Source organism: Polyodon spathula, chromosome 31 (assembly GCF_017654505.1).
Source record: "Polyodon spathula isolate WHYD16114869_AA chromosome 31, ASM1765450v1, whole genome shotgun sequence".
NCBI lineage: Eukaryota > Metazoa > Chordata > Actinopteri > Acipenseriformes > Polyodontidae > Polyodon > Polyodon spathula.
The window spans coordinates 8,258,126-8,280,337 of NC_054564.1; the positions used below are offsets into that span (position 1 = coordinate 8,258,126).

The 22,212-nt window shown below is 49.2% G+C and overlaps 1 protein-coding gene across 1 annotated transcript in view; it reads right to left on the reverse strand.

The window, feature by feature from the left end:
• Positions 1-291: 291 nt before the first annotated feature.
• The window catches only part of LOC121303050, a 22,039-nt gene continuing 118 nt past the window's right edge, over positions 292-22,212 (reverse strand). Inside the window, exons 1-23 of the mRNA XM_041233446.1 lie at positions 20,186-22,212; positions 19,182-19,326; positions 18,815-19,009; positions 13,163-13,309; positions 11,953-12,104; positions 11,697-11,814; positions 11,473-11,614; positions 11,180-11,325; positions 10,877-11,019; positions 10,301-10,441; positions 9,950-10,066; positions 9,687-9,837; positions 9,309-9,420; positions 8,953-9,128; positions 8,482-8,720; positions 8,088-8,172; positions 7,629-7,720; positions 7,456-7,519; positions 6,857-6,893; positions 2,776-6,012; positions 2,188-2,366; positions 1,695-1,870; positions 292-1,207 (exon numbers count right to left, since the gene is read on the reverse strand). The exon at positions 20,186-22,212 is cut by the window's right edge and continues 118 nt beyond it. Coding sequence (XP_041089380.1) covers positions 1,698-1,870; positions 2,188-2,366; positions 2,776-6,012; positions 6,857-6,893; positions 7,456-7,519; positions 7,629-7,720; positions 8,088-8,172; positions 8,482-8,720; positions 8,953-9,128; positions 9,309-9,420; positions 9,687-9,837; positions 9,950-10,066; positions 10,301-10,441; positions 10,877-11,019; positions 11,180-11,325; positions 11,473-11,614; positions 11,697-11,814; positions 11,953-12,104; positions 13,163-13,309; positions 18,815-19,009; positions 19,182-19,242 — 5,907 coding nt within the window. The 5' untranslated portion in view covers positions 19,243-19,326; positions 20,186-22,212 and the 3' untranslated portion in view covers positions 292-1,207; positions 1,695-1,697. The remainder of the gene's footprint in view (positions 1,208-1,694; positions 1,871-2,187; positions 2,367-2,775; positions 6,013-6,856; positions 6,894-7,455; positions 7,520-7,628; positions 7,721-8,087; positions 8,173-8,481; positions 8,721-8,952; positions 9,129-9,308; positions 9,421-9,686; positions 9,838-9,949; positions 10,067-10,300; positions 10,442-10,876; positions 11,020-11,179; positions 11,326-11,472; positions 11,615-11,696; positions 11,815-11,952; positions 12,105-13,162; positions 13,310-18,814; positions 19,010-19,181; positions 19,327-20,185) is intronic.

The window sequence follows — 22,212 nt, forward strand, 5'->3', positions numbered from 1 at the left end:
TATTCTGTTTGTGTTGATAATCTGTTTGGCTGTGCATCTTTGATTGTCAATAATTGTGAAATTTCAAGATGTTTAGGGTTTTAGTCGATGTATCCACGGTTACAGGTCATTTTTGTTTTTGTGATCGAAACAATAACAACATGTTTGTATAATTCAAAGAGGCGTGCTCGGCGACCCGGGAGTGTCTCCGCATTCTCTCTCTTTCTCATAATCTTTCTCTCATTCTCCTATTCTCTCTCTCTTTCTCATTCTCACTTTCTCTCATATTCTCGCTCTCTCACTCATTGTCACTCATATTCTTTCTCTCTTTCTCATTCTCTCTCTCATTCTCTCTCTCTCTTTCTCATTCTCACTTTCTCTCTCTCTCTTATATTCTCGCTCTTGTTCTCGCTCTCTCTCACCGTCACAAGCGTTGTGTGTTTGGAACCGGCCTGTAATTTGTCCTTCCCGAGTGACTTTATAAATGACAAGTTCCATTTTATACAGCCCTGTCCCACTTAAGAAACGAAATACACAGTAAATAAATAGAGAGGCTTGTCCCATCCTGATCATGTGTATTAAGGGAAATGTTCTGAAGTCATAAAGTAAAGTCATTTAATTTGCGATTATATAAAATCGAGGAAAACGCTTTCGATTGATTTTAGTTGCATTGCCAGTGGCGTCGTGTTTTTCGATTTCTCAATTTTCTTTATTAAAATCCCGATTTCTTTTTTTTTTTTTTTGTTCTCCTAGTGGAATGCACTGCAGCATCAAGACAATTTCCTCTGAACTCTAGCCCAACGCGTTCCAAACACGGTGACCTGCAACTCTCCCAGAGCAGGTTCCAATTACACAGAGTGCCACAGGAAGGCTCAGAGGCTCCTGCTCGGCCACTAGGTGTCAGTCTGTCTCGGTGTAATGATAATAAGGGTTTGGAAATGCTCTCTTCCACACCCGAATCTCCTGGAGTTTTCATCAGGTTCCTCCCAGGTGTGCCTGGAGCCTCAGTCGTATTTCATTGTCAGGTAGTGCTGAGAAGATGTAAAAGGATCCAGTGTTCTGGTCATCGCTGAGCTGCAAAACGGACCGCTGTGACCCGGATAGTGGGGTCCCTCGCCTCCGTCTGATGCAGCTTGAACCCAGAGAGGAGTCCGCTCGAGTCTGTCACAGAGACTGGTCCCAGTAATCAGTCTTCGGCTCTACCAGTAAAAGGCACTTTCCCCGAGACCTGGGAGATGAGAAGGGGAGCATTAGAGAGTATATAATTATATATATATATATATTATATATATTATGTGTGTTGTGTGTGACGACAAGTTCAGGACCTGTCTAAGTCCTAATGTTATATACCTACAATATTGTACATCCCAACAATTTACTCAAAGCCTCCACTAGTGTTTTCCACGATTATAACAGCTGTTGACTGTTAATAATACAGCTTCGTTTGGGTGAGAAGAAACCAAGCTTGTCATTTAGCAATCTTTAATCCACATGGATCAGAATCTTCAAGAATGTGTGATCAGAACAACTCATGTCCAAAAAAAACCTTAAAAAAAAGTATAGGTTTTTTCATTTAAAATGTATATGTGACCTGTGTTCTGTAGATGACGCAGGTTGATTCTATGTAGTATTAAAGCAGGCACACAAACAGGCCAGACAGACCGACAAACAGGACAGACAGACACACAGACAGGCAGGCAGGCAGTTCCACTCACCCTTCACAGCTGCGTGGTCTCGGAGTCGGGCTTCTTGTCTCGGATGCTTTCCTGCTCTCTCCGATATTCCAGGAATTCCTGTCTCAGCTCGTTGAATCGAGCCTCGCTGAGCGATCGCACTGGGAGTCTGTACTGGGAAGAGGCAGGGGACACTGGGGGGTCTGGGGAGAGCCGACCTGAGAGAGGAGAAGAGAAACACATCGCCCGATTACTTTGAGATTTCTGAATGGCCACAGCCGGTGTACTACTTCAAAAGAGCGCCGCCCAAGGGTTTAAATCTACATTCTTCTGAAGCAGCCTTATCTGAAGAGAATCTGTTGGTTGTTAATCAGCTTTTCAGCGTTGATATTCATAAAAAATGATTTTTCACACCAGGTGGGTTACCACTGATATTGCCAGTCGTCTTAAAAGCCTTAGTTAACACTACTGCTGACAAAGAATTGTTGTATCCAAGCAGTAGTGTAGCAGTTGCTTTGGCCAGACAGACAGGCACCTCTGCTCTCCAGCTCCCTCACTGCGATGGTAGACCGGGGTCTCTCCCTCTTCCGCTCTCCCGCTGTCTCGCTCGCATTGCTGTCTCTGCTGTAGAGTTTCAGAGCCTCCAGGATCTCCGATTCCACAGGGAAGTCCACAGAGTCCCACTCGTAACTTTCATCTACCGAAGTGTCTCTCCTGCAACAGAGAGATAAAGATGTGAAGCAGCTAGACCTGAACTGCTCCACCCCCCCCCTCCCCCTAACAGAAAGGGTGCTCCCTCCAGTCCAGGGCAGGCTTGAGGCACGGAGATTGAACTGCTCCCTCACCCCCTAAGAGAGAGGATGATTTTTCTCTCATTGCACGCACCAGCAAAGAATGACTGTGCACATGTAGTGTAGGGGCTGTATTCATAGAGTGAAACTAAAAAACCGGGACTTTAAAGGTAGAAAAAAAAACGTTTAGATTAACAGTTGGTTTCAGAGACCTGATTAGCAGTGGTTTTGGATTGCCTAATGTCACTTTAGGTAAGATAGTCCAAGGTTAGTGCTAATCTGTGAAACCAGTCGAAAATGTCTCTCTCTGGGTGACAGCGAAAGCTCTTTACCTTTTCTTGGCTTTGCTCCCCAGGCGCGGCACGGACCCCGCTGTCTCCTCCGCTCGAGTTTCACCCTCTGCCTCGTTCTGAGTGGTTTCGGGAGAGGCGGGAAGAGAGGGAGTGAGCGAGAGGGAGTAGCGATGGAGAGAGGGAGCGAAGGTGGGCCCTATACTCCCCCGGCCACTGCTCTGACTAGCAAAACTAGCTCGGGCCTCTTTAACATCCCCCACAGCCTTCGTTTCAATCTCAGCCCCTCTCTCTCCCTGCCTCCTCGTCTCGCTCTCTGCCTCCCCCTCCGACTCCCTCAGCTCTAAAGAGGTGTGATAGGGGGACGGCCAGCTGTAGCCCCGTGGCAAGTATGTCCTGAAGGGTAGTCTTTTAGCCTCCGGAGGCCTCAACAAGCTATCTGTGTTTGAAGCTTCAAAACCAGATGACCTGATCCGGAAAGTCCCAGGATGCCCCTGGAAGTGACTAGGCCACTGTGAAGTCTCACAGGTAAACCTGTTCTGGCTTTGCAGATCTGAGGAAGTCTGTTCCAGCAAGACACCGTCTCTCTTTTGAGAAGCTGCTTCGTTCTCTAAATATCCAGGTTCCTGAGGTATCGACGTTGTAAACTCTCCGGTGCTCTCTAAACTGGGCTTATCGTTAAATAAACTTGCAGGATTTTGGTCCCAGGTAGGCCCTGACTCAAACCCTGGTGACTGTTTTAGGACACTTGCTGGTGCGAGGTCTGCAGGAAGCTGCCAGTTCTCCAAAGGATTTGATCTCAAGCTTGTATCTCTAACTTCAAAAGGGTCTTGGAGGAATTTTGAACTGAAAGCAGTCTTCTCCTCCACGAAACTCCCAGGCCCTGAATTCTCTTGTAAAGATTTAGAACCCTGCAAGAAACTCCCAGGCTTTTCATCTGCACCAGGCCCGGGTGGGTCTTCAGTTTCGGGCTCATCTATTGGATCGTCGACACTCATTTCAATAAACCCAGGTGAGCTCAGATACTCCAGGATCGCACTGGTCTGAAGTTTGGACCTTTGTGAGGTACTTGCAGGAGACCGGGATGGCTGTTTCTGTAGCCTTACCCTTGAAGAATTGAGTGATTTATAGATAGGCAAGTCAGACTGGTCATGTCCTGAATCATTCTCGGATATTAAGGCTAACGGGGAAAGGCTACTGGCACTAGCGCTGAAATTGTATTTGTCACTTTTTCTAGAACGAGTTCTCACACCTTCCTTTTCTGGGTTTGGCGATATGACAGTACTGTCATCTGAGTGTTTATCAGTGTTTCCATGCCCCATCGCTCCCTCCCCCTCCCTCAACCTCTCTCCTGTCCCTCCCTCCTTCTCTCGCTCACAAAGAAAGGCAGAACAAGCTTCGTACCTCTCCATCTCCACCCCTCTTTCGCTCTCTCCCTCCCTCTCCCTCACACTCCCTCCCTCCTGGTTGCAAACTAGGATCGTGCTGGTCGAATAACGGTCTCCTTCCATCTCTGGATTAGAAATGAAGGCAGCGCCCCCTTCCTGCTCTCTCTCCGTCTTATAAACGAGAGTAGCAGCAGAACAATATGCATCCATAGCTTCCTCTCTTTCTATGCTTTCTGGATACCTCGATTTAGCCTCTCTTATGTCCCCAGCAAAACCGGAGAAGGTAGCACTGTGTGGAGAGAGGAGGGAGATTGAGGGAGGCTGCTTGTCAGCTGTAGATTTATCTGTAGTAACTAGAGTAGATTCCCCAGCTGGAGGCATCGTGTTCTGACTGCTCTGGACTGGGATAAGAGTGGTTATCGAGGTCACCGGGCTGGTATCCCAGTGGATGTAAGGGGAAGAGGAGGCTTGGCCTTTCCGGAACCCAGAATTCCTCTGGTCCTTGCCCGTCGGCATCTTGTCTTTTAACTGCAGGGTTACGGATTGGGGTTTCCATATAGGATCTGTTTCTTCTGGTTCCCTCTCCCTCCTGCCCCCTCTCTCTAAGTTACCCTGGCTCACTGAGTAGCTCTCTCCCTCTCTCCTGCTCTCTCTCTCTTTTGCGTGTTTATAGTATCTGTTCAGACTGCTCCCCTCTCTTTCTCGCTCCATTTGGGACACCAAGATGCTGGCGTTCGTCAAACGTTTTTCCCTCTGCGTCTCTCTTTCTAAAGGAAGGGCACTCGTTGAATACGCATCCCTCTCCCTCTCTATCTCCATCTCTCCTCCTTGTCTGGACAAGTCAACCCCCCCTGTCTTAAAAGGGGAGGGGTTTAGGATGGCCACTTCCTCCAAAGACTCATCCCCCAGGCCTGAATGTGTCCAATTGTATTTCTCCTTCCAGACTTCAGATTTGCTACACCTGTTTTTCCTCATCTGTGAGTGGACGGGGTACCCATCCTTTTGAGTAGAAGTGGGGTGACCTACTTCTACAGTCCCTCCTCCCAGTTTCTCATTGGCGTAAAAATAGGCAGACCTTTTCTGAACATCAATGTCTAATTTGTCTTCGTCGTTTCCATAAAACTGGCTGTGGCTTTTAGGGAAGGCGCTGCCTAGTTTGATCTCAGTGATGTTACTGAAATCGGAAGCACTGCTTTCGGTCAAACTTCTCTCAGTTGGATCCTTCGTCTCTTTCTCAAACAGAAGAGAGTTGCTTTTAGCCGATTCCCCATCCTCTGTCTTATTCATGCTAACATAAAGACCACGCTGGCTTTCAGACCAGCCCTCACTCCGTTTCTTATCCTCGCTTGCATAAAAGAGCGAGGGGCTCTTCCTAAAGTCCTCTTGCTCGTTTGTGTAAAAACAGCCGCTGCTTTTGGACCACTCATCAGTGTCATCAGTCTCTTTAACATAACAACAGATGCGTTCTTTCACCTGCCCTTTTCCCAAACTCCTCTCCTCTTCATCAGCAGTGAAACAGGAGTGACTCTTTGAGGAATGCCTTGTTCTTCCGCCTTTTTCACTCTCTAAGCTGGCCAGACTGTTTGGGCACTGCAGGAAGTGTTTTTTCAGACTGTTCTTGACGCAAGCTGGGGTGATGCATTGTGGGTAGGGCTGCACGGTGAATCGCCCGTCGGGTCCTCGCGAGATGGACTCGATGGGGGAGGTGGGCGGAGCCGAGCCGCCCAGGTAACTCTCGAAGACGGCGAATCGAGGGGAAGCCAGCGGATTGGCTAGGAGCAGCTGCCTCTGCTGGTGATGCGACTTCCTGGCCTTGTCGGAGGGGGCGTGGTCATAAAGGAGCGGGCGGAGCTTCATGGCGCTGTCGGGGCTGTCAATAAACGAGCCAGCTCTAAAATTGGACAGAAAGGAAATAATCAACAGCGTGGAAAAAAAAAAAATCAGACACTTGTTTGCAGAAGACACCCCTTAATCTTTCACAGTTAGTTTTCCAGGCTTTGGGTGAAGATTTCCCCAGCTACCACACTATACACCCACTGCCTTGCTCCTGCCTCCCCCCAGCTATGAGGATCCCAGACTGAGGAACACAGCGTGGGATCCTGGTACCTGGAAAGGCAACTCACAAGGGGAGACTGACAAAGTTGTCAGTGTTAGTAACTCTATTTAAGGTACAATACTTGAACTAAAGAACCGAGGACTTCAATTCAAGGCTCTTAGGTTTTCTGCAATGGTTTATTTGTAGTTTTTAAGGTAACCCTGGCAAGAAACCTGGTTTGGATGAGCCACAGCATTTTACAGCAACAGAGAATTGGTGGTTGAGGAAAGTTATGGTAAGGAAGTGTGGAGAGCTTCAGCACAAGGATGAGAGATTGGTAAGCGGGGAAGAATCCGGAGATCTCTCCTTGCTTACTACTCCGTTATCAGCCAGAGCTTTTAATTGGCGTTAAACTCAGAAATACTAAATTCAATGACAAACGTTTCGTCTAGAAGTCTTCAATGGAAGACATTGAGAAACACCTCCAGTCAAAACGTTTGCTGTTGGACTTATTAAGTTTCTTTGATCATTTCTACAGGTTTAACTACAATGTGAATAACTGAGTTTTCTAATCCATGCAACACACTGGATGTCTCTTAAAAAGCTGCTTTCCTCTACTCTGCCTCCTACACCCTACTCTGCAAAGAAACTACAGACAGGAAACAGGAAGTGATGCGAGGGGCGGTGGGATGAGACTTACGGAGGAAGCGGGTCCTTCTGGAAGGCGTGTGTGAGATCTGAAAGGTCATGAGGGGGAAATTAATTCAAAATGAGATGCAAACGAGACGTGAATATGACATTTCACATCAACGCACAGCACGCAGAAATAAAATTGACAAAAAAAAATAACACTTTGTACATCAAAATAACAGCCACTGAAATCACAATGAATTCCAATGGAACATGCAGGAATAGATACAGCAAGGGAACTGATATGGACTGTCTGTTGCCTATAGTCAGAGTTTTCATTAATGTTTCTCTTGGTTTCATAAACATATAACACCTATTAATCTTAATTCATCAACACAAACCCTTTATTTGTACAATTTTCAATCCCCCTTTCCCTGTGGCTAGTCTGTATAAACTTCATTTTATTGAACTCCATTTCCCATGAGACTCGGCAGCAGATAGAAAAGGATCCTGGGGGTTGCAGTCCCAGAGCCTTCACACTTAGCACTGGAACTTTAAACAGACACTACACACGAGGCTTCACTACATTGAACACCGTTTCCCAGGAGCTACCGTCATAGAGGTGGACTGCAGAGGATTCTGGGGGCTGCAATTCGGTGCTCTCCTTACCTTCTCTCCTCTTCCTACTGCGTCTCCCTCGCCTCTGGTTCATGACGCAGGTGGTCAGCACTGACTACCTGGAGGAGTAAGAAGAAGGAGTGACCCAGCGGCCCCCGTCGCGCGCCGATCAGGCCCCTGGGCAGACCTTGGCCAGGACAGATACTCCCTGCGGGTATGGCAACGCACAGGAAGCTGACCCCTCCCACCACCCCGGCCAATATGGGCCCAGGCAGCAGCTCCGAAAGGCGGGTTCGAGAGGGGTATGCATCCATACCTGGAAGAGACAGCGGCGATCAGGCCTGGGCAGATACTGCGGGTAATGCCCACTGCGAAGGGGGATTATTGCCATTACAAACTGGAACATAGACTCTGTGAATAAAGGCCTTCATGTGCTTGTTTGTTTCTTACTGGAGCGTATTTGAAAAACCTTGGAAAATATCAGCTTATAACTTGTAGCACCTTCACAATATTCAATATAGAACAGGATAGTTCACTCAGCAAAGCTTGATGGATAAATAGCTGTCAGACTGGAGCAGCAGAATCGACTCCACACCCTGCAGCTATTCACAGACAGGCAGACAGACACTGACACAAAACACACACACACACACACACACACACACACACACACACACAGAGACCTGCAGTGGAGATGTTGACGGACTCGCTCGGGGCACTGATCACATTGTCCCCCAGAGACAGCAGTCGCAGCTCATAGTTATAATCCTGGAGAGAGGGGAGGGAGTGAGGGGAGGGGAGAGTGTTGGGATTATCAGTGGCTCTCGTGTAAAACTGTACAACGGCTTTGCCAAAACACTGCATGCAGTTAACAGAGCTAACCAAGCGCTACAGTTCTATGGATTCAGTTAAATCAGTTTGATTTCACGCAGGCTAGTCCACAAGCAAAGGAAACCCACTGCGTGGAATCGCAGGAGTGCTGGGGTGGCGCGTGTGGCCTCGGAGCCTCAATCTATTCTGTAGTTTTTATATATTCATCATCCTGTGGCAACATGGTTGCATGGATTCATTCAGTACCCTGAGCAGTCCCTGAACCAGTATCTCGCTCTGATTGGCTGAGATGGAGCCATCAAGCACCGCCCAGTCCCCATTCTCGCGTCTTGATTGGAGGATTATTCCCTTGATCAACGGGGACGGCGAAAGGGGAGGGTTCCACCTCAAGACCACACCCCTCAGGCTCTGGTTGACTGACAGCAAACTAGGCGGGTTCAGAAGGGGTGGTGATGTCACCAGTGGAGCTTCTGTTTGAGGGACAGCTGGAGAGAGAGCGAGAGAGAATTTTGTTAACATTTGCTGCGTCAGTAAGATCCATCCCCAACCACAGCTGTCAAATCAAAATCAGAGCTTTCAGGGCGACGAAAAAGTGAATGATCCGGGATAATAAAACCAGAACATCAGGGACAGGTTAATTTACATGAATTAAGTAAGAAGAGTCCAAACCAGGTGACAGACAGACAGACAGACAGACAGACAGACAGACATACTCACGCAGTGTGAGCACCGTCACCATCTCGCTGAACGGACCGCTGCCCAGCTTGTTCTGTGGCAGGACGCTGAACTGGTACGCAGTGTCTGGGAACAGACTGGAAACCAGTAAGCTGTACTGGGAGAGAGGAACTGGGAGAGAGGTCCACTCGTGTTTCCCCTGAGACACTCGCTTCAACCTGAGGGAGAGGGAGCGGGAGGGTCAGGGAGATGCGATGCACTGCAGAAGGATAGAAACATAGACTCTAACATTTTAGAAATGCCAGCGCTTATATTCCATACAGGTCAACCACCCTGCGATTCATTACTTTACAAAACTTCTGACAGACAAACCCCCCCACTAGCACAGACGGACTCACCACACACTGAATCTCTGAGTGTACCCCCCGTCGAAGCCCGGCTCCCAGGTCAGGTTGGCATTGTTGACCCCCGGAGTGACAGCAAGCTTGGAGACTGCGTGGGGGCTGGTACCTGCAGGAGGGGGGGCAGACACACAGATGACAGGGTGTCAAAGGGAGGAGTCAGGGCTTCAATGGGAGGAGTTTGAGCTTCATTGGGAGGAGTCACAGCTTCAAAGAGAGGAGTCATGGGCTTCCTTGGGAGGTAAAACTAATAACAAGCCAACAAACTGACACCATGACTTACAGCTTACAGCTTTGCCGATAGGGTCACCGTATTGTTGGAGATGCTGCTTGTGCACTGCTCAGACCCCCCCTGTAGGGGGCAGTGTGACTCACCCAGCACTGACACGAAGGTACGCGTGGAGACAGTCGCCACTCTGTTCCGCGCGTGGCACTCCCACGCCCCCTGGTGGTCCTTACTGAGAGGGCTGAGGATCAGGGAGCCGTTCATAGCCACTTCGAACAGGGAACGAGGGGTTAAACCCACCTGCAGGAGAGGGAGAGAATCACTGAAGCATTCAACACAGGAGCAGACAGAAGGACAGACAGACAGACAGATAGACAAACACACTTGAATTTGCCTGATTGACAGCTCATACCTTCGTCCAGGTGATGTTTGGGGCGGGGTCTCCATTGCCCGCACAGGAAATGACCAACTCACGCCCCACTTCCTGTAGATACTCCGCCCGTGGAGACAGACGGAAAGTGGGCGGGTCCTGAGAGAGAGAGAGAGACACGTTTTCATTTCTGTCGCTCCCTCCCTCCCTCCAGTCCACACATGGCATGCTCTGAAGCTCTCTTTTCCTGCGAGTTATTTTTAGGAGGAGTTATTTTGCTGTACTGTTGCTGTAATGATTCAACCCGTTCGAGTGGCGTTTCTGAGCGCAGTGATTGGGAATATATAAGTCCCGCTGCCTCCTCAGCCTGTTCTCGTCGCACTGGTTCAGCACCTGCAGAATGACTCTGGTGGCTGCTGATTGGCCCGCGGTTCCGTAGCTGTTATAGGGAGTGCAGGTGTACGAGCCCAGAGCATCCTCATTGGCTGTCGCTATGGAAACCGAGCCTGTGGAATTCACAACCCAACCTGGGGGCTGGAGAGAGCGAGGGAGAGAGAGAGAGAGAGAGAGAGAGAGAGAGAGAGAGAGAGAGAGAGAGCGAGAGAGAGAGCGAGAGAGAGAGGAGAGAGAGAGCGAGAGAGACAGAGAGAGAGAGAGAGAGAGGGCGAGAGGGAGAGAGAGAGAGAGAGAGAGAGAGAGAGAGAGAGAGAGAGAGAGAGAGATTAAATCACTGAAAAAATCAAACACCCAACACTGAGTGCTCGCTGTAGTTTCTGTCTGTAGAAAAACTTAATATTGGAAGGAGGAAGCTTAATATTGTAATGACTTCAATCAATGCTGTTTAAGCTAATGATATTGAAACCCTATTCAGACAGGCATGCAGTCACACACAGACAGACAGGGAAACAGACACAGACAGACAGGCAGACACACACAGACAGACAGGCAGACACACACAGACAGACACACCGTCTCAATGTCCAACGGACGGCCATCTTTGGTCCAGTTGACAAACAGCACTGGGGGGTCCGCCCTCACTGGACATGTGATCACTCCCTGCATGCCCATTGGCAGATAGGTCTCAGCCGGCATGTCAATCACCTGGGCGGGATCTAGAGAGGGAAGCAGAAAAACACCATTACCCAGAATCCACTGGGAAAGCACCCAACTCAGACACTGAGTACAAACAACAATCAGAGAGAGAGAGAGAGAGAGAGAGAGAGAGAGAGAGGCAGGCACTAGGACAGACAGACAGGGCTGTGCCATTCTTACACAGGACTCGGATGTAAGCAGAGGCGGTGGGCGGAGTCAGAATGCCATTGGTCGGCACGCAGCTGTAGTTCCCAGCATCCTCTGGGAGCACCTTCTGAATCAGCAGAGTGCCGTCGACCAGGATTCGAACCCGCGACTTCAGAGACCTGCGAGCAGGAATGAATCAACACAGACTGAGCAACTGTGCAAGGGCAGCAAACCCAAGAGAGACGCGTGGGTTTCTGCAGCGCACACTTTATCTGCTATGAGCCCTGCAGTGTATGAACGCTGCCTCTCCCTGCCGCTGCACTCACTGGATGTGAAACACGTTCTCCCCCCCTTTCCACCACAGATACGTCAGGTTGGAGGGATAGGCCTCGGCACGGCAGCGCAGCGCGGCATCCTGGGATACATTCAGGGAGAGGTCTGCTGGATGGAGGACCATGACTGGAGGACCTGGGAGCAGTGAGAAAAAAATTGAGTGAGGAAAAGAGAGCGAGAGAGAGGGAGGGAGAGACAGACGCACACAAACACTCACCTAGCACCTGTAGTTGTGCAGAGTAGGTGACGTTTCCTTCCTCATTGGAGGCCTGACATTCATACCGCCCTGCGCTGGCTCTCCCCACAGGAGACAGGAACACAGTCTCGTTGGAAAGCTGACAGGCAGGACACGAGAGGAGCACAGATCACTGCACTGCAATACCACTCATCCCACAAGAGGGCAGTGCTCTCCAGCTAAATACATGTATTTGTGCTGCAATAATATTACTGAGATAATAATGACAGTTTCTCACTTCCAGCTTATCCCCGCTTTCTATGATGACATCATCTTTCCTCCAAGTGATGATTGGTCGAGGATTGCCATGGGCGGAGCAAGTCAGGGCCAGCGAATTACCTTCCAGCGACTCCACCACTGGGGGCGGAGTCTTGATAAACACAGGTGGGGCTACAGAGAGAGAGAGAAACGGGCCAATCAGTGAGCTTGTCTTGCCAGTCTTTTGAATAGAAATCTCTTTCTCTCTCTCTCATGTACACAGAGTAGTTTCAACGCAACCCTATTGAGATCAGAACACAGGTGTGCTTTCAGAGCCTTTCAAATAGGCGGGACGGCAAGACATGCAAGTGCATGAGCTCGCTCTCTTAAAAAATAAAGAGAGTCCAAGTGGCAATAAACTGGACCGTCTGTCCGCCTGTGCATCTGACCGCAGCTGCAGTTTACACATTGTCTCCAAATCAGAGCATGATAACCCACGTCGCTTCACAGCCATTCGTAATGACATAGCGATCATGTTGGTAAATACTTCATTAACACTTAATAGATAGACTGAGTAATAAGTTTAATTGCATATTTCTACACAGTAACAACCTTTACAAAGGCTTAAGAAAATGGTGGCTCCGGCACCACGGTCCCTTTAAAGGTGTTCATCATTGCCTTGGAATGTGCCGATCAGCCCTCGGTGTAAAGCCAGCTGGCTGATTTGCTCAGGAGGGTGACGTGACTGGAGCCTGGAGATAGCAGCTCAGGCAAGCCCTGCAGCAAACAAGAGCTCTTGTGCAACCAACCGCAGAACAAGCAACGCACTGATAAGAACGAGCGAAACGAAGGCACTAGCCAAAATATGAGCAAGCGTTTTCTTTAGGCTCTGAGCGCAACTGGATGCTTCAGAAAAAACCCACAAAGCCATTGCTGACTGCGATCCCCAACAGCACTCGCGAGCCCTGTGCTGTGTGAAAGGAGTGCTCTTCCTTCTCTGTTGCGCTGTGGAGCTCTTTGATCTCGGTTTGTCAAGCTAACACATGCGCTGCTCCTCATCCGAGGTGACGCTTTCCATTCTGAAAGACTCTGCTTTTACTGCACTAAGCTTTTCTGAAAGGATAGATATTCAGAATATTAACAGCTTATTCAAACCCTAAATCGAATACGTTCAGCATGTTGGGCACGGGCTCGCCTACACTGTGGGCACGATAAGCTTCAGACGCACATCGAGACGTGGGGAGGGGTACCTGTGATGGACAGGAAGGTCCAGGTGCCGTTCTGAAACTCGTCCTCCTGTCTGTCCAGAAAGAGGATCCGGCACTCAAACCAGCCTTCGTCCTGCAAGAGCAGCCCATCGATCCTCAGAGAGGCACCGTGAGCCAGAGAGACACGACCTGCACGTGAGAACAGGGCAGTCAATACAGAGACACACAACTCAGAGACACACACAGAGGCACACAACTCAGAGACACACAGCACAGAGACTAAATACAGAGACACACACAGAGGCACACAACTCAGAGACACACAGCACAGAGACTAAATACAGAGACACACACAGAGGCACACAACTCAGAGACACACAGCACAGAGACTAAATACAGAGACACACACAGAGGCACACAACTCAGAGACACACACAGAGGCACACAACTCAGAGACACACAGCACAGAGACTAAATACAGAGACACACACAGAGGCACACAACTCAGAGACACACAGCACAGAGACTAAATACAGAGACACACACAGAGGCACACAACACAGAGACACACAGCACAGAGACTAAACACAGAGACACACACAGAGGCACACAACTCAGAGACACACAGCACAGAGAGGCACACAATACAGCACAGAGGCACACAGCACAGAGACACAGCACAGTACAGAGACACACAGAGACACAGCACAGAGACACCAAGCACAGAGAGATACAGCACAGAGAGATACAGCAGGAAGCTCTTTTTTATTAAGTGCACAGTTTTAATTGACATGACAAGGGCCACAGGTGCTCCCCCTTTCTCTCTCTCTCAATCCCTCCTTCCCTCTCCCTCTCATTCACAGAAATACTTTGAAACCTGATCTACCAGTCGCCTAGCAACCACAGCATGGGCTCTGCAATATCCCTAATCCCTCCTTCTCTCCTCTCTCCAATCCCTCCAATCCCTCCTCTCTCTCTCTCCCTCCAATCCCTCCCTCTCCTCTCTCTCTCTCTCTCTCTCTCTCTCTCTCTCGTTTTTTAAATTGACTCTTCACGGTGCGCACCGGGTTCCATTCTCAAAGCTCCACCCTGACAAGAGCCATTCTGTCAGGAAGGACTGCTGTACCCAACACCCTGGCGAGTTTGAGCTGTGTATCCAGTCCAGCGCTCCCTCTCCTTCTCCCTCTCCCTCTCCTTCTCCCTCTCCCTCTCCCTCTCCCTCTCTCCCTCTCCCTCTCCCTCTCTCCCTCTCCCTCTCCCTCTCCCTCTCTCCTCTCCTCTCCCTCTCCCTCTCCCTCTCCTTCTCCCTCTCCCTCTCCCTCTCCTTCTCCCTCTCCTTCTCCTTCTCCTTCTCCCTCTCCCTCTCCCTCTCCTTCTCCTTCTCCCTCTCCCTCTCCTTCTCCTTCTCCCTCTCCCTCTCCCTCTCCTTCTCCCTCTCCCTCTCCCTCTCCTTCTCCTTCTCCCTCTCCCTCCCTTCTCCCCTCTCCTTCTCCCTCTCCCTCTCCTTCTCCTTCTCCTTCTCCTTCTCCCTCTCCCGCTCCCTCTCCCTCTCTTGTATTTGCTGTAGTGACTGTGGCAGTACCTGTAAAACTCGTCAGGACAATAGACAGCAGAGTGTACTGAATGAAAGGGAGAGAGGATCACATTGCTGCTGGGGTCAGACCTCTCCCTGCTCTGCATTGCTGCTGGGGTCAGACCTCTCCCTGCTCTGCATTGCTGCTGGGGTCAGACCTCTCCCTGCTCTGCATTGCTGCTGGGGTCAGACCTCTCCCTGCTCTGCATTGCTGCTGGGGTCAGACCTCTCCCTGCTCTGCATTGCTGCTGGGGTCAGACCTCTCCCTGCTCTGTGCACAAACACACACCTTCCTTTCTTTCACTGGCTCTTTTTGTTTTGCAGGTTTTTCTATATCTTTAAATGGAATAACATCAATCCCTCAGGTAACCAGTTATAAACACTGTATCAATAAACACATTACCATCTATATCCCACATGCATTTCCTATCAGTTAATAAAAATATTTATTCCTTTCTCTCCAGCCCTGTGCCGTTCACATGAATATTAATAAACACATAAATATAGGTTCCTCTTTTCTCTGTTTGTTTATGAAACCCAAGGAGAGCCGGCTCCTGATTGGCTGCTTTCTTGCACCTCTTTAAAACTGGAACCCCTCCCCTCGGTCTTAGCGTCTCCATAGTGACCAAAGGCATTCTTTCCATGCGTTGCCATGGGGATGACACCGGGCAGTGTTGAAGTCGGGAATTCTGGGGTAACCTGGCAGCAGTTTGGATTTGAATTTAGTTACCATGGAGACATGCAAGAATAGACTGGGGTGGGGTGTTAGATTTGATTAGGTGAAGCGACAGCACTGGGAAGCTGAATATCAAGCTGCAAAGGGTGGGGGGAGAGGGGGCTGCGTTTCCCTGATACTGGTGGCTCATTGGAGGAAAGTTACTGCCGTGCTTGCTGCGATTTCAAAACACCTGCTTTCTCTCTCCCTGACAAACCAGCAGGAAAGGGAGCCGCGGGGATTTCAATTTTCAGAATTCAGACAGCTTGCTCTCATTTGAATATATGGAAACACAGTGAGAGAGAGATTGAAAATGACAGAGAAAAAGATTTAAACAAAGGATCACAAAATCAGTAGGGACAGATAGATAGATAGATAGATATAGATAGATAGATAGATAGATAGACAGATGGATAGATAGATCGACTGATCAATCTTTTTTCCCCATGAATACACCAATAGAACATGCTCCTCAATATCACAGACTCTCCAGACAGGCTCTTCAAAGGTTTACACTGTAGTTCAGATAGTTCAACACTATTGCTAACTTTAATGTGACATTGTTTCCACCTCCAACAAACTGGCCGCTGGCAGAGAGAGAGGGAGGGAGCGAGAAAGAGAGAGAGGGAGAGAGAGAGAGAGAGAGAGACAGAGCTAGACTTTGTTTTGATTCAAATGAACACACACACAGATTATAGTGAGGGATGTTTCGATTTGAATACAATCAGAAAATTACCCCCCTCTCCCTCTCCCTCTCCCTCCCTCTCTCTAATCCCGTTAACCCTCTTATGAATGGATCATTGTAAACAAAGCACTTGCAGTCAACTCTCTCTCTCTCTCTCTCTCTCTCTCTCTCTCTCAGTTAAAGAAGTGTTTGGGAGTCTCAATCCTATAGACCCTGTAGATTCTATAGGGTGCTCCTCCCTGATCTGGATTCAGATCCGACACACGTGGCAAAATCATATGGCCTGGAACATTCTGAATTGATTTCATATTTGTGATTTATTAAAATTAGAATACTTTGTGGTATAAGCAGAACACTGAATGAGGTACTTCCATTGGACCTGTGCATATTTCCATCTGTACTCACTGTGCGGACCTGCCCTATAGTTTCTGTAGATCTACATTCCTGTCTGTCTGCAGCACCTGCTCGGCTACAGTATCAACACAATCCCTCCCGAGTGTGTGTGTGTGTCTCTCAGGCACAGGCCGCCACGCAGACAGGAAGTGCACAGGGAGCTTTGTTCTCTAATTGTTGTTTTTTTTTTTTCTTCTTTTCAGTGTGGATAATCTGCCACCCATCCCCCTCTCCTCCTCCCTCAGCCTCTTCCCTCTCTCCTCCCCTCACACACAAAGGAAAGACCTTTGAGTCCTGTGCTGTCCTCTTTCCCTCGCTCTCGGTCTCCAGCTCAAGGCAGCGCTCGTTCTGCAGGTAGAGCCACACTGAGTGAGTCATTGTAAATATAATAAAAGAGCTTCACAATGAAGAGAAGACAGGCCCCCGGGATTACAGTACAGAGACAATACCTGTTCTTCCCTGTTCCACGGATCCTGCTGATAATGTAGTAACCTCTCTGCACACAAAGCAACTCAATCAGGCTGTATTGACAGACACAGGCACGGCTATATCAGTGTCTGCCTGACGTAGCCAACAGGATGATATTCCTATAGGATTCGTATGCTGTGCCTTGCCTGGAGTCTGTACTAAAATCAGACCTGTGCTACTGGACAGAGAAGAGCTGCTTGAGATCATTCAGATCAGACACGCACACACGCACGCGTGCACGCACGCACACACGCACACACAGTGCTGCATGATGCTGTACTTCTTTATTACAATCTCTTTCATCTCTCTCTCTTTCTCTCCCTCTCCCCCTGGGTTAGAGGAAGCCTGGCTCAGGCAGTAATTATCCAGGCAGGTCCTGGGAGTCCCGACTGTCAGTCACTGCTCAGTTCTCATGAGCTTCTGTTCCAGGATCCTGAACTCTAATCACTTTATCAATGCAGAAGTAATGACTTGTTGTTTTGAGCACAGGGCAATGGTCCATTCTCAACGCTATAAAACCAGGGAGATAGCAAGAGTTTATTACTCTGAAGAAACCTGACTTTACTGTCCTGTAAACAGAGCAATGCTCACGTGATCACACTATAAAACACCCCTGGACAGAACTACAGCAGCTATCCAACACAGTGTCTAGATAAAGCTGTGATCTAGTCCTGGCAGAGCCTCGCTGTGCTGTCCTGTCCACAGGGCAGTGCTCTGTGAGAACCCTGTTTGTATACACGTCTATGCACACACAATGAAAACAGCCCTGTGTCTCAGTAAAGCTGCTCTTTGTCTTCCCTAGACAATGCCTGCCTTCTAGCTACTCTCCACTTCCTCTACAACAACACCCCCTTGAGTTTACTGCTGGCAATCCCCTGCAGCCCCTAACAGCAGCAGACAGACCGTGTGCTGCCGTGTCGGGAGAGCTGCACTGTGCAGCATCGGCTCCCAGTGCACGGCGTTGACACTGCTGCTAATACAATGAGATTATTTCATGGTATTGTGTTCAGAGAGAGGGGGAAATGATTTGAACCTCCCCTGCAACCCTTACGAAACTTAACCAGACGTACATTTGCAGAGCAATTTAAGTTCGCTTTTCCCATGGTTATACATTACCCTGGTTTGCCATGTATTTGAAATCAGTTTTCCTGCACCTCTCTGTGCTTCACAATGCTCCCCTGTGCTTTACCATTTGAAGTAACAGCAGTGACCCAGCAGATGCCTTGCCCTTCTCACTCGGTAATTCCACGCTGCTTATCCAGACGGATTAGCACTGCGCTTTGAAAATCCACTCAGCAGCTCAGACCCAAAATAATCAAAACATCCCCCTCTCCCCCTCTCCATTTTCTCCTCTCTCTCTCTCTCTCAGTCTCATTGCAGTGTCCCACCTTGCCCTCTCCCTCCTCTCTCTCTCTCTCAGTGTCCCACCTTGCCCTCTCCCTCCTCTTTCCTCCTCTCTCTCTCTCTCCGTGTCCCGCCTTGCCCTCTCCCCTTCTCCCTCTCTCTGAAACCAGCCTGTTAATCTACAGAACCAGCTGCACACAACGGAGGCCCTGGCTCTATTTAGCGGGTGTTTTACACTGCATGCTGCACTGTGAGGACCCTTCTACATTCTCCAAGCCAAACTCAATGGGGGTTCGGTGCTTCTGAACCCCATTCAAACACCCCTGACCCAGTTCTGACCCCAAGCTGGTTTGCATGCAGGCTACAGCGAGGAACTGGGAATCCCCCCCCCCCCACCGATATTGAGAATACAAGCGCTGGCGGGGTGGTGATTGGCAGCCACCATCACGACCCCTTCTCGCCCGCTCAGCCAGCTCTGCTCAGAGATAAAGGGGGGGTCTTGCCAGCGGCTCTCACCTCGGTAGTTGGGGTGCACACGGGGGGAGTACAACCCGAACTTGATGAAGACGGGCACAGGCCAGCCCAGCCGCACCCACTCAATGACATGCAGGGGGAAGGGAGGGGGGGCCGAGGGGGGGGTCAGGTTACAGCCCAGGACAGCCGAGCCCCCCACTCTGGAGCGAACCACAGACTCCACACCCTGCACTGGAGCTGGAAAACAGGGAGCAGGAGAGAGGGGTTACACGCCAGCATAACCAGTACAGGAACTGGGAAACAGAGAGAGGGAGGGCAGTAGAGAAGGATTGATAGAGATCAGGTGACTGGAGAAGGGAGGGAGACGGAGAGGATAGGGAGGAAGGGACGAGTTTTGCTTCATTCTCACCTGAAAGGCAGTGAGCTGCTCCAGTGATGAAACTCAGAATCCAGAGTGGCCCCAATCCCATCTCCCAGTCAGAGACGGAGCCGTCCCGTCATTGTAAAGAGGAGGAGAGGCTGGAGTCAGGACAGGGGAGACACGCTCGCTGGAACTGCAGAGAGGAGGAGCATTTCTTGTCTAATGCTAGTTAAGTTATCAGTACTGATAGTCGTGTGAAAACAATACAACTTCACAAACGTACTGCAGTGAGGAGCGCAGAACGCATTGCAAAAAATAAGAACAGAGCCATTCCAGCACAGCCTGACTCAATTCACTGGGAACTTCAGCAGTGGAGAACCTGATAGCTCTAGGAACACCCCTACCTGAGAGAGAGGCAGAGAGAGAAGGATGGATAGGTAGACATATACAGACAGACAGTGTGTGTGTGTGTGTGTGTGTGTGTGGTGTGTGTGTGTGTGTGTGTGTGTGTGTGTGTGTGTGTGTGTGTGTGTGTGTGTGTGTGTGTGTGTGTCAGAGTGGAGAGTAGGAGGGAGGAAACAGACCAGAAGCTTCATTCATTGATTCTGAGAGACACAAGGCCAGAGGCAGCTGCACATTTTATATACAAAAAAAAAAAAAAAAAAAAAACATTTGGAAAAATAAGACAGTTTATTTGTAACAGAGAGCAAGTGGGCTGCTTGGCTCCAAGATGCAGCAGCAAATCAAGGGGTGCATAAGCCTTGTGTGTGTGTGTGTGTGTGTGTGTGTGTGTGTGTGTGTGTGTGTGTGTGTGTGTGTGTGTGTGTGCAGCTAATGTAAACAAACTGGACTGTGAACAGAGCGCTGAAGACTGTAACGAAGAGATACAGTGTCGTGTACATTTAAACGCTTTGGAATGTGAATCAATGAAAAACTACAGCAGGCATATTTCAAAGCGTCTCGCTGTCTCTTCGGTTGTCTCAAGCGGGGAATCGTATGCTGGCGTGTTATAGCTCGCAGCTATATCGATACTGACGGGGAAGAAAACTTACCTTCGAACCGGAGCCCGCTTTTCAAAACCGCACTTCAATCAGCTTCTCGGTCCGATCAATAGCGCGGGGCTCCGTAAATCACACGCCGAGGCTGGAAAATCCGAGTGGAGCTGTTTGAAATTATTATCCACAGCCCGGGCGGCTTCTCCAGTCCATCCAAAGAGGACTGGAAAGGTGACTCGGGTCACAACCCCAAACGAAGCCAGGGAGCGTCTCTGAAGCCGGGCCGGAGCCGGTAACACACGCCTCAATGAGCCCAGGTCGCTTTAAATCGCTTTAAATTCACGGATGTTGAAAGTTTCGCAGGAGCACAGACTGACAGGTACAGACAGTGACGCGTCCACCGCTCCGAAAGAACCCAAAGCGAACCCGAGCTGTGTGGGGGGCAATGGCTCCTGCAGTGAAATCGTGTGTGGGCTGTATTGATCTTTTAAGGGCTCGGTCTATTAAACAGCTTTTATATAAACATGTATTTTAAAAATATACACTGTCTATTTAATTAATGAAAAGCATATTTAGGTATAGTTTTATGTTTGCTTGTTTAAAGACGGCTCACCTTCCCTGCACGAAATGCATTCACTTTTCATTTTTAATTAATGCCACAGACTCGCGTACTAACACACCAGACTGTACAAACTCTGATGCGAAGTTGTGTTTGGTTTGATCGCGTCCTTTTTTTTTTTAAATGCGCTAACTGTTAATCTCAGAGCACTTCTTCAAAATCCCTCGGCAAATTTCCCTTGAAAATATGTGATGGCGGCTTCTCCCACAGTCTCACGGCTGAAAGCGTTGTATTACAGTGAATTTAGATCTGTTTCTGATTCAAATTCCAGTAAATTCAGTCTGCCAAGCGCTGGGTTGGGTTTAATAATCTCCAATCTGGTTCGTATTATACAGCGTGCCCGCTATAGCCAAACAAATTAACCAGCATTGAAAGAGTCCGGGAGAAACACCCGATTAGATTCAGTGCTCGCAGCGCATCTCCAATGCGCCCATTGCTTGTTGCTGGCAATTTGGTATTCCACGAAGTTTAGGAAAGGCTGCTGAAGAAAAGGAGGCTGTGAATGCGTGATCCGTGTGCAGCGCGTTATTGCTCTTCAAATCAAGTGGATTTTTGTTTCCTGAAGTACAATGGTAGCGGCTCCTTGGGTTTCACTGCCCCCTTCTCTCCGTCCCTCTCTGAATCTGATCTCGCTCGCCTGCTCCTCCCCCCCTCTCACTCACCTACCGACCGCCTGGTAATAAAACAATGCAAATATACCCCCTCCTTTCTCTCAGCTCCCCACTCTCTCATGCACAAGTTAAACGCTTGCTTTCTCTCCGCGCACACTCACGCGTCTCTCGTTTGCAATCAAAACGTTTTTCTTCACTCGAGTTCTCTTCCACTTGCCTCTCCAAACTCCCCTCCTCCCTCTTTCTCTCCCAAGCACAGCTTCGCCTGCTGTTTTTAATCTCTTCTCTCGTCTTTCACTTTTCCACCGTCTCGTTTTCCCCTCATTCAACCGTTTTCACTCTGGCATTTTGTTTTCTGTTCCTTCTCTCCTCCTATCCCCCCGTCTTTCTCTCAAACTCCGTCCTCTCTTATTATTTTTATTTCAAAGCAATTCTGTCTTCTCTCTCCTGCTCTATCCCCACGCTTCCCTAACCAACTGTAATTCTCCCTTTAATCCTTTCTCACCCAGGCCCAAACATAATCCATGCACTTCACAGAAGTCTCCTGCGGACAGATGTCAAATGACTCTCCTCTGTCTCTCCCTCGTTCCCAGACCCTTCCCTCCCTCCCTCTTCTACCTGACCGCAGGCTATTTATTTCACAGCTTCCACACCCCGAGTTCAAAGAGATGTCTTTGTTGCCTGTTGCTTGGTTGTATTTCTTGTTAAACACCACACTAAGCAATGCGAAAAGAAACACGCTACTCCGTCTTTCCTCGCTCTCCGTGTCTTTCCAGCTAACTCGTCCGGATAGTGTTAGTCGCAGAGCACCTGTGCTGATGCACAGTTCAGAGAGCGATTAGTCTTACGCGATG